General features: G+C 40.7%; 1 protein-coding gene across 1 annotated transcript in view; it reads left to right on the forward strand.

Annotated features, from left to right (window-relative positions):
* The window catches only part of KCNH7 (potassium voltage-gated channel subfamily H member 7), a 390758-nt gene that overhangs the window by 222126 nt on the left and 154470 nt on the right, over positions 1-14162 (forward strand). The window contains exon 3 of the mRNA XM_025212042.1: positions 3875-4030. Within this exon, the coding sequence (XP_025067827.1) occupies positions 3875-4030 (156 nt within the window). The remainder of the gene's footprint in view (positions 1-3874; positions 4031-14162) is intronic.

Genomic DNA, 14162 nt, shown 5'->3' on the forward strand with positions numbered 1-14162 from the left:
TGCCTCCCAGACAAGCTGCCTGTGCTCTGACCTCACTCACCCAGCCCAGCCTGGGCAGCAGAGGGCATCGCTCAGCCCAGCCACGTGCCTCCTGCTGCTCCTGATCGTGGAGCCTCTGACAGACTGAGATTGACTGTCAGAGGCTCCAAGATTGACTGGTTGGTGACCACTGCCTTAGAATGAACCTTAGTCCATGCAAGTCACCTCCAGGTCCCTCCTGGACTCCACTAGTTTCAATTCAGCCCTCCAAGTCAACAGCCCCTCTTGGCATCTCCATGCCTCTGCAGTGCACCTGTAGCCTTAAGGGCTTATTGCATTTCTCTTCCCTTCCAGGGCATCTGTAGCCTTAAAGGATCATTGTGTGGCTCCATCCACCCCTATACCACGCCCCATACCTCACAGTTGTTATTGTAAGGTCATTCACCATGTAGGGGTCTTGGCCTTCTTGATCTCCACCCCCTATATTCTCACTGGGCCTCTTAGCCCCAGCCCACAGTATCAGACCTGGTTCCTAGCTTCCAGCCTCCCTGCCTGCAGGTCTCTAACCCTATCAATCTATGGCAGTGGCCCTTTCTGGACCTTTGGCCCCTTCTGGGCCTGTCCCCATTCCTGGGCCAGTCAAGATCTCCAGGCTTCCTGGCTCTGGCAGTCCACAGCTGCACTCCCTCTTTGACCTTTAACTCCTCCTGGGCCCTGGCCTCACTTTCAGGCCAGTTAAGACCTCTAGGCTCCCTGGCCCAACTTGCCACCCTGGATTTAGTCTCCAGAAGTGGCCCCTCCTAGACCTTTAGCCCCTCCTGGGCCCTAGCCCCACTCCTAGCCCAGTTGGGATCGCCTTGGCAGTCTTTGGTTATAGCCCCTCTTCTGGGCTCGTGGACACTTGGGTTCCACCCTCAGCCCCTTCTGGGCTACCAGATCTCTAAGAAAGTCCTGAGCCTAGCCTTGCAGGGCTCAAGGATAAAGCACCATTTTTGCCCTCTAGCAGACACCCTCTCTGGGTTTAACACAAAATAAAAGCCACTTGCCTGCATAAACAAGCCTTCCACTCTGCCCCAGGTAACTTTCCCTTGTTCTCAGGCCTGCAGAGTTGCTTACTCAGTGTGACTATCAATTCAGGAGCCCTCCTGCTCTGCTGCCAGGAGCTCTTCCTTTCATGGCTCTCAGGGCTGTACTGCCTGACTGACATAGGCTTATATGGCTCAAGCCCAGCTGTCTTTGGTCAGTCCCTAATCAGTCCCCTCCCTACCTGCAAGCTGACTCTCAGGCTGCTTGTCCTCTTATAGGGAGGTGCACCAGCTGCCCTGTCACACTGTACATACATTTGGGGAGCTTAGGTCAGGCAAAAAATGGCTGGCCTGATCTTAGTTCACCTAATCTATGCCTGATCTAACCAATGTGTGTATAAATTCAGAGAGCAGCCTCAGGGCAGGAAAAGCCCAGCCACTAAACCCAACCCCAGGGCTGCTCTTTTCGTATCCCCCCACTACCCTGACCAGGCTATTTTTAGGACTCTGACTCCCCTACCCCTGGATGGACAGTCCATCCTGGACCTATCAATCCCTCTTCCACATACACCTGCTAGCCACCCCGCATCCTCCCCGTCCCTTCCCCCACCCCAGCTTACTTCGATCACATTTCCAGCATGGCTCCATTCACCAGTGCGTGTGTGCACAAGCAGAACCTGATTTATAATCATGTTGCTTATAGTAAGCTGTGGGACTGTAGATTGGGTCCCAGAAACATTTACACATGCCCAAAATATCTCCCCATCTTATACTCCTAAACTGCTCCTGCATGTGCCTTTAGCTACAGAATGATTCATTGTTTGCCATGTTCTTGTGCTGTCAACTGTTAAATAGCTGCTGTTTTTCTCCATGAAGGTGAATCCCTAAATATGGTGTAAATGTCAATTTGTAAGTGTCTGGCGGTGCTGCATGGGGATGTAATGTTCTCCGTGAATGTGAGATATTGTTATTTCTCAGCACTGCAGGAAATATTTTAAAGGCTAGAACTTCCTTGTCTGCAAACTGCAGGGTTCAGCATTAGTTTAGTGAAATCCAAGACATTGTCAACCCTTGTTTCCAAAGTCCATAAACATTTCATCCACTGGAGTTCAACATTCTTCCAATCCAAGAGAGCCTCAGCCCTGCCTTTTGTTTCTAACCGAGTCAGGAGATGGCAGGTTACAGGCTCATCATTCGGTTTGTGCAGCTGCCTGTCACAACAAAATCCGGATGCTAAGAAATTCAAAACAAGCTGATGGAAAGTAACAAAGTCTTTCCAAATGGCTCTCTAAATGTCATTTTAAGTGTTTAAAGTCAATATGTATTTTGGTTAATTAGCTGAAAACATAATGGTTCTTTCTAGTCTCTCTTCAGACTTTCTGTTTAACCAGCCTACGTTGCAATGCTTGGCCTGCAGCTCTTCTATTTTTAGCTCTAATGGAACAGTCTTAAATTGCTTATTTTCTGTTTACTAAAGTCATCCAGTTTGTTACCATGGAAACTGCGGCAAGTGCCACAGCTTAACTGTTTTATTAAATGGATTGAAGGTACAGCTGCAAAACTTGAAAGGCCAGCATGTCAATTTTTATTCATAGCTCAGCCTGCTATAAATACCACATTATAGCAAATACTACGTTAAATATTGCAGGATGATTCTGATCACTGTTGCAATGGATCTGGATCATCACTTTTTCTGAGGAGAAAAAAAAAAGATGTATTCCTATGTAACCCAAATGAACATCCGAATTTATAAAATTACACCCCCTGTCAAGTTTCAGTGATCACTATATTTGAATTAATAAAATTACAGATGACATACATTAAATCAGTTAAAAAAGACAGCACCTCACCACTCTGTTTGCATGAAGCTTTTAGCCCCATGTTACCTTTGCACATATATCTATCATATTATATTTGGAATCTGTTTATTCTAACAGCATAATACAAGGAACAAGAAAAAAGCTAAAGACCTTATCAAATGAAACTTTTTAAATAGAAAATTGCAATGATGACCAGCACGACCTAACAGAATAAAATCTTTAGATATTGAGTAAGCACCTAAATAAAAAATGCCCTGAATTTTGTAGGCACTGAGAAAAGACACCTTCCATTAACTTAAATTACAGTTATGGGCGTTCAACATCTCTGAAAATCTAGCAACTTTTAATTATGTGCCTCACTATGAATTCCGTGCTGAATGTAAGTACTCATGTTTGAAAATCTTGACCATAAGATTGCGGGGGATGGGAGGGGTGGGAAACGTTATGATGAAATGTAAAAAAGCCATTCAATATGATCAGGTTGAAAACAAAGCATGTTTTTTCCATGAGCGTCATTTTTAATAAAATATTGAAACATCCTTAGACAAACCTCAAAAATAATGAGAGCTAAAATAAGAACAGCTATATATTTGCACACATTAATATTTAATAAGTGATTCACCATGTTGTAAATCATAAAGAACCGCTGACATTTAGAAGAAAGGTATTTTTTTCTGCAGTAGCATTGTGGTTCATGTGGTAGATGGCAGTGGCACTCAATGTGAATACCTCCACAACATGAAGCTGTACATTTATATTTTAAAGTCATTTCCAGGGAATAGAAATCAATGGAACAAAAGGGACAACTTGAATGGAAGATCTTTTGGATTAAGTATGAATGCAATACATTATTAGAAGACAAATTTTGTTTTTGATGAAAATGGTGTTATTTAAATGAAACATGCTGCGTGTGTTTATTAGTAAGCAGTCATCAAAAGAAAAAAATAATCTGCATTATTTTTGACATGGTTAAAACTGTTAGTATAAAGACACAATGCAGGTCTCTCTGATTGAAATATTGGTCTTTCTTTTCTTTTTCCCTTTTCCTAGGGACCACCTTCATTTGCAACACCCACATAATCCCAGTGAAAAATCAAGAAGGAGTAGCTATGATGTTTATTATTAACTTTGAATATGTAACAGATGAGGACAACACTGAGTCTCCAGAGAAATTCAACCCAATATTGCCATCCAAGCTTGTAAACCGTAAGTGAGGGGGAAGTGGGGGACAGGATGAAGTCATGTGTTGCTATTAGTCATCCTATTTAAAATTAAATTATAATTCATAAATATATCAGTGAAGATCATTAGAAGTGGCTCTTACTACACTGCAAATACATATCATTCTGTGTGGTAGAATTAAATTTTCATGTTTTCTAGCTTTATGCTTACAGGTTTTCACTATAAGCATGTCAACTTGTTGCTAAAATAGTAGATTTATGATTTTCACACATTACAAAGAAGAAAAAAAGTAAGTATAAAATGAAATTGAAAAACAAGTTCAACCAAAACCGCAAAGTTAATCCCAAAAATCCTACTTCTAGTACTCAATAAGTAGCCATAAATATATGTAAGTTTAAACTTGGCCTGAGGAAACTAAATAGAACAGTGTGCAAAAATATTTTTACAAATTTTAGGTCAAATATTAAAGGTTTGATTTTGGGGGCCATTGCATTTGAGGGCAACTCATACACAGATTTCAGTGGCACATGAAAAAACCCTGTAGTCTGTAAACACTTGAATCTTGAGTTTTATTGAAAATACTCACAGGAAGGGAATTTTATAACTGAAGACACAAGTCTTCCCTGGAATCAAATTCTATATTTGCATGCAAGAATATTCATACCAAAAGAACCTACCTTTACAACTTAAAAAAAAATCATAAATACAACATTGGAAAAGATGCACTTTGGATAAATTTGGTTGCAGACTTTCTATGAACACAATGTAGCAATTCATCAAATAAATCACTCATGAATTATTTACTTATCACTATTTCCAACTATAAGGTCCATTAAACTTGAAATAGTTATACAAAGGAGACGATAGAAATCCATTGCTCGACTTATTTAAAACTAGATTTCAGGAAGGCTCAGATCAAGTGTATACTGTATGCCCTGGATAAGCATATAGACCTTTGATAACTAGTTCCAAGAATTTTGCCAATGCTGTTTCTTCCACTGGGTGTAGATGTGTCTCACTTTTAAAGAAAATTAATTATGAAATAAAAAATGAGAATAGCATTTTGATAAATACTCCATTTCTACACTCACAGAATACAAGGTTTCTATTTTCCTTTCCCAGTGATTTCTCAGTTAATTTCATTTATAGAAAATAATGTATACAATATATCAAATGTAAGATATTTAAAAGGGGGAACTAAACATTTTAATTTTTGTCTAAATATGTTTTGATTAAACTGATGCATACATATACATTTTTGTGTCTGGGAAATTTTGCCCTTCCTGGTTTTGTTCCATTCTGAAATGAAAGAATTTTCAAAATCATGAAACTCTTCCCAAAACAAATGAATTAATTTCCTGTATAGCTAGGCCATATCATTTTCCTGCCCCATTTTCTGCACATCCTACCTAAGTTTGCTCATCCTCACTCCATGCAGTCAAGGCTCATGACCTAACTCTTTTATGAATTTCCACACATAATCAGTTTTCTGCAAGCATTCCCAGAGCAAAGCTTTACTAGTCCATGCCCCTTGTGAGTCACAGTATGTTCTAGCAATGAGCATCATTATTTTCCACTGAGTCTGGTTGGTCCAACAACACTTGGGAAGCGCCTTTTAACACTGTAATATCTTTAACCTAGAATAAAGACTCTTGGAACTTCAGCCTTCTGTCTGCAAATAATCTCCTCAAAATCTGTCTGACTAGAGACAAAGAACGGACAGAAATTCACTGTAAGCACCCAGTGAATAATGAAACACATCAGAAGGCAAAGATAAATGGCGCTACAAAGTTTCTTCACTACTGTAACCCTGCTGCAGAGACTGTGAGGGGCAGAGCCATTGCGTAGCAATGCAGCAGCTCTGAGCTCCTCCTGACTAGCGCTAACCTTGTTCCATCTCCCTAGGATATGCTGTCCCTCTATGCAGCATAGAAACTCATTCATTACAGTGCGTTATTCTTGGACAAGTCCTTTCAAATTCAAGAGATATTTCAGGCCATTTTTTGTGATGAACAGGGATGTGCAATGAAATAATATTTTCATTAAGAACTGAAGAAGAAAATTTGTAATTGGAAAGGTTGCAAATGTAATGAATGCGCCACATTCTTGAGTCCATTACTTTTATATAACCCCACTGATGGCAATAGGGTTGTATAGGTATAATTGTGGACAATATATTGCCCATTTTTTAAAACTAGTAAAATATGTATAGTTACTGATAACAGCATGGTACCTGTTTTACAGCTATTTATATAATATTTACACTATATATTAGAAGTAACGATTTACATATGGAATATGCCTTCACATATCTGTCTTTGTAATGTAATCATTCCAAGTTCTATTTTCCCTTTGGTTTTGATCCACTTCATTTCAATCGAAGACTATGTGTTTTAAAATGTTACCACTAAAATCCAATCAAGAAAACATGATAGGCCTCCAAAAATATTTTGTTTCCATGTTCTACAGGTGTTTTGATCCAGTTTGTTTTACTGTCCATTTTCCAGTACAATTTTAAAGATCTATAATAGTACTTTTGCTCTGTCCTCAATGTGGTTCTCAGTAAGTCTGTGCGAAATGACACCGTTCCATTTCGACTTGAGTTTCAAGGTTTCGATGGAACAGCGTTTTGTTTTGAATTTCATTTAGATTTGAAACAGCTGTTCTATTTGCTTCATTGAAACAGTAAAGCCGTTTTGAAGCTGTTTCAAGTTTTTGCCCATTAGCTATAATGGGGAAGCTTGAAACAACCTCTCTCATCTGGCAGGCAGATTGGGGCTGCAGGCCCCTGATCTACCTGCCAGATGAAGGAGGGAAGCCAGTGCTGCTGCCTGGGACTGCGGAAGGGAACTGAGCCTGATTGCTCAGTTCCCCTCCCCTGCGCTAGATTGGGCTGGCTCAGTTCTCTTCCCCTGTGCTGTGATTGGCTTCCTGCAGCCTGGCGGCAGGAGACAGGGAGAGCCAGGGTTGCTGGCTGCTTTGAAACTTGAAACATTTTGAAACTTTCAAAACATTTTGACTAGCCTTGTTTTGTTCTGAGGCTGTTTCAAAGCCCTTCATTTCAATTCAATTTCACTGTTTCAAGCTCAAAATGAGTCGAAACAGTGTTGAATCAAAATAGGCGGCAAAATTTTGCACAGCCCTAGTTCTCAGGCCCCCTCTTCATGTTACATCTATTATGCAATTACCTGTGCCATTAATTTAGACTGGCTACATATGCAAAAGAACTATGGTGCCTTAAAAAGGTCCAACCAGCTATGAAGTTACTGCTGGAAAATGAGTAATAACTTCATAGCTGGTTTCTATCCAGCTTTAATTTGCACATCTAGCCTGTACTCCCATGGCTGGGACACTAGAGCTGCTGTGATCTCAGGGGTGCCCAACACACCCCTTTGACTGGGAGACTGCAACTGCTGCAATCTCCCACAGAGGCACCCCACAACTGCCAGAGCTGAGAGTCCTGCAGCTGATAGGATGCTCAGCCCCACATGTGAGGTGCAGCTGAGGCTGATAGTCCTGTCTGCTGTAGGACTCCGCTTCAGCAGCCATGGGGTGCAACCAGGGCTAAGAGCTCTTTCAGCTGCAAGTCCTGCAGCTGTGGGAGCTTGGTACTTGCTGGTGCAGGGGGAGCCTGGCATGGTGATCCCAGGATCCCCCTGTACCAGGAATAAGGCATGATCTCATCAGATGCTGGGTCCCACAATCACATCCACTGCAGTATACATGTGGCATGGCAGGAGGTGCAGTTGTGTGGATCACTTGTTAGATCCCATTGCACCTTTACCTGCATGTGTAGAAAAACCCTTGAAGTTAGATTCAAACAGTTGTAAGAAAAGGAGCTTCCTGTCCTGGAAAACATTTCCTGCCATCAATGCACTTTAAATATCAGTTTCAGCATAGGTACACTGAAGTGGTATCATTGTCAGTGTTTTGAAGTGAGAGAGGTGCTAAACAGGATAGCTTCCAAAAGGCAGTCAGTTACTTTCAAAATGTCTCTCTCATTTTACAAAATAAGTTAATCCTTATAGACATAGGGAGTTTCCTTGTGAGACAATGCTTAAATGGTTCACTAATAAAAACTAAAGGCCAAGAGGTGGAAAAGTGTAGGCTAGGTAAGGTATGTGGCTGTTCTAATTTATACCTGGATGCTTAGGGTATGTGTAGATGAAATGGGGGGCCCTAAATTGAAGCGGTGGTATTAAAAAATACCACTTCAATTTAGGGCTGATTAAACCCCCATGTCATGCACTAAACCCATTGACTTACCTGCCTCTCTGGTGGGGAGGGGAGGGTGAGCTGCTAGCAAGTGGAGAAGTTCCTGGGCTGTGGGAGGGGATGAAGCTTCCCGCCGTGGCAGTGGCCTTCCCCAGGCTGCACCCGCCTGCAGGCACCCGAATCAGGTGGTCCCGGGAGGCACCGCAGCCGTGAAGAGAAGCACTGGCTCCCCATGCAGCTCAGGCAGACAGGCAGGCTCCGGGGGAGGGGCGGGGGGAGAAGATCAGGCTCACCCTTTTCTTGGGCAAAGCTGCTTTCCCAGGCTGCTGCCAGGCTGACTGCAGGGCTTTCTGCAGAGCCGTGGAGCTGCACAGAGTCTGATGCTTCACTCTGCAGCTGTAGGGGCAGCAAACTAAAACTCCTTGAAGGAGTTTTAGTTTGCTGCGCCCAAAGTCATTTAAGGTGCATTACACCACTGAATTTCCTACAGCGGCTGGAATTAAAGCACAATACACTGCCAACGTGTGCAAACACCAACACCGTTAAAGCAGTGCAAAAGCATTTAGCCTGCTTTAAAGTGTTGTGCACACATGCCTCTTGTTTCATCTACACACAGCCATAGAGTCTCGGGGCACCTACACACATGCTAGTTTCAGAGCAGACTCAATTAATTATGTCTGCTGGAGTGTGCTAGTTAGCATCTTGCAGCCTTGGCATCACTTGTATTCAGCATCCCAAAGCTTCAAAAGGGCAACAGGAGCGCTTTAACTAAAGCTCGTTAAATGAGCTTTAGTTAAAGCACCCCCACTGGCATTTTCAAGCATAGGACACTGAATATATGAGACGCTGTGAGCACTGCTTTAATTAGAGCAACTCTGAAGAGCTGCTCTAATTAAAATCTCTCCTCTCCCCTTCCCCCCCCGCCAGTGCTGGAGCATATGTAAAGACACTCTCAGAGGCCACACTGGTAGGTATGGATCACCAAAACATAATGACCCAGAGGTGACCTACCTTCCCTTAATCACTTGCTGTGTAGAGAGGACTGTAAGGTTGATGTGGGAATTGCTACACTACTCAAGAATGTCTCTTTGATAGAGACAATTCTCAGGAGAGAAGCCAAGTTGAAACAGCACAAACCAGCCAGAGATGGATTCAGGATGTGGTGAATGGGAGCAGGTGCATGAGCACAGTTGAATAAAGGAAAAATTGAAATCTTAACATTTAGAAGAGACAGGGAGACAGATTCAGAAAACCAAAGGATAGGGAGAAAAGAATATGAAGAGTGAGAAAAACTAAATAAGGATGATGAGTATGAAAGAGAACTAAGGACTTATCAACTGAATAATGAAATAGGACTATGATAAATCATATTGCCTTAATTTTGGGATATACAAAGACTGTTTCTATTAGTTGTAGTGGTAGATCATTTTTCAGTACAAATACCTTATTTAAAGTTCAGTCATGGCACTAGCATAAGAAAAGTGAACAGCAAACTCTGTGAAAGGAAGGTATTTAATTTGTATCTGCATACCTGATTTAGCATGAGGTACAGACAGAAGACTTTTTTCATGGGAATACACAGGGAATATACATTAGTGCGACAGTGGTTGGGAGAAAAAAGATGGAAGCAAAATCCTACCACTGAAAATACTAATTTAAAGAAGGAAGAGAAAACCAGCCCAGTAACACGTTCAATACATCTATGTAAGGCAGGCACCCAAAATAGTTACAAAGTATGACTAAAGATAAAATATTTTAGATTGGATTAATATCTACTAAAGAGGTTTCTTTCTGCAAAAGGTTTCTTTTCAGAGTTCCTTAATAGTTTTCTTTTATTAAAATATATTTAAGGTACACAAACAACTAAAGATGACTAAGTCTCATTACAGGAAGGTAGAAACAAAAGAAACAGTTATTCACCAGGTCACAGAAAATAGGGCAACTAATCTAGGCTGTCACTCATTCTCTGATGGGATTATTAAGACCTGACAGAAAAGACTGGAAACTAGTCCTGGAAAGTGCTCAGGATATTCAATTCCTATTAAAATTCCACTGTGTACATTTGCCATGTTGCAGGATTGAGCCAGTGGTGTATCCAATAAATAAAAAAATTAAAGGGGTAATGGAGGCACATTGGTAACTGTCTTAAACTGCTATGGCAAGTTTCTTGGAGAAAGGATGCTCTCTTTGTTATGTGGTTGTATAGTGACTAACACAATGGGACCCTGATCTCTGACTGGGGCCTGACAAAAACAGTACATAATAGTAATTGGATAGGTGAAATGGAGTTAGATGACATACCCAAGTTTGAACTGGATTGCCCACAAAGGCATATGGTATATGTTCGCAAAGGCATAGCTCTGACTACTTACGCAGAAAAGAAAAGAAAAAGCCTATGACAATTAAGCAGTATGACAAATAAGGATACTAGCAACAAAATTAGAGTGAATAGATCCTTTCAATTTAAATCCTCTACCCCACTTCCTTATTTTTTCCCTGTACATACTTCTCCCAAGTGCCCCTAGGTAGGCTGACTAATGCTTACACTGTGAGCCAGCTGAATTTTGGAAACTACTGTAGATGCCCTAGACCAGTACATAATTTCCACTCATTCACAAACGGGACATTCTCCACTCTTGTCTATTTCAATACTTTTTTTCAGGTCATCTCCTTAAACTAATAAATCAAATGCAGCCTCTGTTCCATATAAACTTCCATATAACCGTTGGTACAAGAGTTTAAGATGTACTGTGTTTCCTTCTTAAACTTACAATCAACTAAGACAATTGGATGCTTTAACTGTCAGCTCCTCAGGTCTGAATAATTACTAAACAACATACTTTATACCTTCAGAGATGAATGTATCTCCTCTACTCCAGACATCTATTGGACAATTAGATATAGTTCTCTTCTGCTGGGGGCTCTTCTCTTTTGAAATATCAATTTAGATTCAAGGTTGCAGAAACTGATTTTTTGTCTAGGTCATTCATTCTTCTTTCTAACTTCCATGCAAGCTGGTTTCTAGATAAAGAACTATTTTTACCTAGTCTTATTTTAAAAGTTTATTCTAACTAGGAAGCTTCTCTCTCTCTGTTTCTTTTCTTTAGCTAACTTCAGGGCCAGGTACAAACATTGAACTTTTACCCGTATAAGTGATCAGAAACTGATCTATACCTGTAACAGAACAGAAGTTCAGCACACAAAACTGGTCTATATCCATAGCAAAACGGAAGTTCAGCACATATAGATTGGTTTAAGAATAGCAGAACCGAGTCTAAGATTTCCCACCCGTCCCCTCAACCAAAGGGTGAATGTTCTGTTCGCTGCCAATCTAAACTCTTACAGAAAGCCAGGTAACTTAGATCAATTCTGCCTTGAGCTTTTTGAATGTCTTTACCTAGCCCCAGTGTGTTATTATCATTCCAGGCATTGACCATTGTAGTCACATGGAGGAAGACGCATAATAGCTATTCTGCTCCTCAGCTTCTCCATCTGTGAAATAGATTAAAACAGGTAAAGCACTTTAAGGTGCTAAATTCAATGATGCTGAGCTATACTAGTCAAAAGTATTGTTAATGATATTCATTTTATTATAAAAGCTAGAGCTGATCTTGCAGAGTTGTCTCCACCTAATCTGATGAGAAGTTAGTAATATTTGGTTGAAAGTCATCAAGGTAATTAAATCTATGCCCAAAAAATGTCTGTCATATCTAGGAGATTGGAAAGCTTCTATAAACATTTCATTCCCAGGCAAAATAATTCAGTAGGATTTTTGGCAAGAGGGTTGACTCTAGGGAACAAGAATTCTCTTCCTATTGGATTCACTGCATCAGAGGACTGAAGGGCTTTCTATGGGTTTGTCTGCACACAAAGTTGGACTAGGTTAAAAAGAAAAGTGTTTTTAAAGAAATTTGGCTAGAAGCCCATGTGACAGTCTTAAATCAGTATATTCTTGATTAAGTCGATTTAGTTTGTCTATTACATTTAAATAGGTTTAAGATAACCAAAATAAACCACTCTAAATACCAACTAAAGAGTGGCTAAAGCAGAATGCTATGCTCATTTCATAAGGTCAGAGTAAAAAACAATGTAAGTTAAACCAGTCTGACTTTTATGACTAAACAAAGCTTAAAAGAGCCATTTATTGCCAAAAGGAAATTTAGGTGGCCAAGACTACTCTGAGTATATTTCATTACGCATCATGTAGCTCCTACCTTACCGCTTGCCAGCCAAACTGACAAGGGGAAGATTTTTACAAGATTTTCAGGGGATCGTGACACAAATAATATCCCAGTCCTGGCTTTTCATTTCATTCTTCACCTCTGAGACATGAAGTTCCTGAGGCTACTAACAGAAGTAAAATTTCTAAATAAGTTATGACACAGAATGGGCATAGAGAAAATATACAGCCATTTCACACTGACAGGAAGCCAGACATCCAAAGATACTGACTGTGATATGGAGAATACAGCTATAACTTTTCTTCTCAAAGTAGGCCATTTGGGGCACTGAGATGCATGTATATGCAATAAGATTATTAAAGCCACTCAGTGCTCTACTTTGGGATCCTTCTCAAGCCCTGCAACCTCCAGATCATGGTTGATCCAAGCAATGAGGTAACAGTGTAAAAATTTAGATATACTGAACTATTACTGCTGTTAATCATTTTTTATATCAGACATCACTAAAACAAAGAGAAAGAGGGAGAGAAAAAAAAGGAGAAAAATATCCTACTTTCTACTTCATGAAGCAAACCTTTACAATTCCAACAGCCTACTCCCTCCTGAAATCTCCTGCTTAGGGAACCAAGGATTTGCAATACAGAAAGTTTACGCTCCAAGATGGAGCAAGATGGAGAGAAGCTGAAAGCAAGGAAGGCCTATCTCTAACTGATAGAAGGAATAGTTCTATAACAGCAACAATGTATTACATTGAGAAAGAAACATACATTTTTAAAGTATCTTATTTAGTTCAATTTAATGACATATTGCTTTATTCCTTGCAACTAACATTTACCGTCAATATTTTTACAATAGGTTTTGAATATGACATAATAAAAAAGAATTGAGATATACTTTGGGAGAACTGGATGGAATAAAGGGAGCCCAAGTCCAACATTTGTTAGTCAGACAAAGCCCCATCAGAGCTCTTAGAGGGTTGCAAGATTTAAGTCATATGAACAAAATGGCAAATTCTTCTATTTGAAAGAGGTGTAGGTTGTAGCCGTGTTGGTCTAAGGACATAGGCAGACAAGGTTCCTTGGGTGAATTTGATATCTTTTATTAGACCAACCCAAATAGTTGGAGAATAGTTATTAAGCAAGCTTTCGGGTTCAAAAACCTTTTGTCAGGCTAAGGAAGTTTCAGCAGTTGGTGTGTGCTCTTCCTGGATGGAATGAAAAGTAAAGAAGCCAGGGGCTGGGCTGGGCTGGGCTGGGGAGTCAGTTGCCAGGCAGATTATAAAGTATCAAAAATCCAATGTCTATGTTTAGTCCATGATCTCTAGTATCCAGCAGGTTGATGAAATGGAGCTCATAGGCTCGTCTCTGGGAAGTGTTGTGTAAGTTTCCCTTGAGGACCAGGACTGAGAGATTGGAGAGAAAGTGGCCCTCCTGTGAGAAATGTGCCCCCACCGGTAATTGGGTATTTCTGTCTTTGATGGATTTCCAGTGTGCGTTCATTCTGGTGCGCAGTTGTTGTTTGGTCTCTCCTACATATTTTCCATCAGGGCATTTGTTGCATTGGATGAGGTATATTACATTTCTGGAGGTATAGCTGTAAGGTCCTGGGATGCTGATGGCTCTGTTGTGGGGTGTAGTAATAGTGGGGGGGGTGGAGATGTGTTGGCAGGTTTTGCATTTCTTGTCCTGGCACGGTCTGGATCCTTTTGGTGTGTTCTGGGCTTGAGGAAGTTTGCTTCTGGTGATGAGGTTGGCAAGGTT

Source organism: Alligator sinensis, unplaced genomic scaffold (genome assembly GCF_000455745.1).
Source record: "Alligator sinensis unplaced genomic scaffold, ASM45574v1 scaffold738_2, whole genome shotgun sequence".
Classification (NCBI taxonomy): domain Eukaryota; kingdom Metazoa; phylum Chordata; order Crocodylia; family Alligatoridae; genus Alligator; species Alligator sinensis.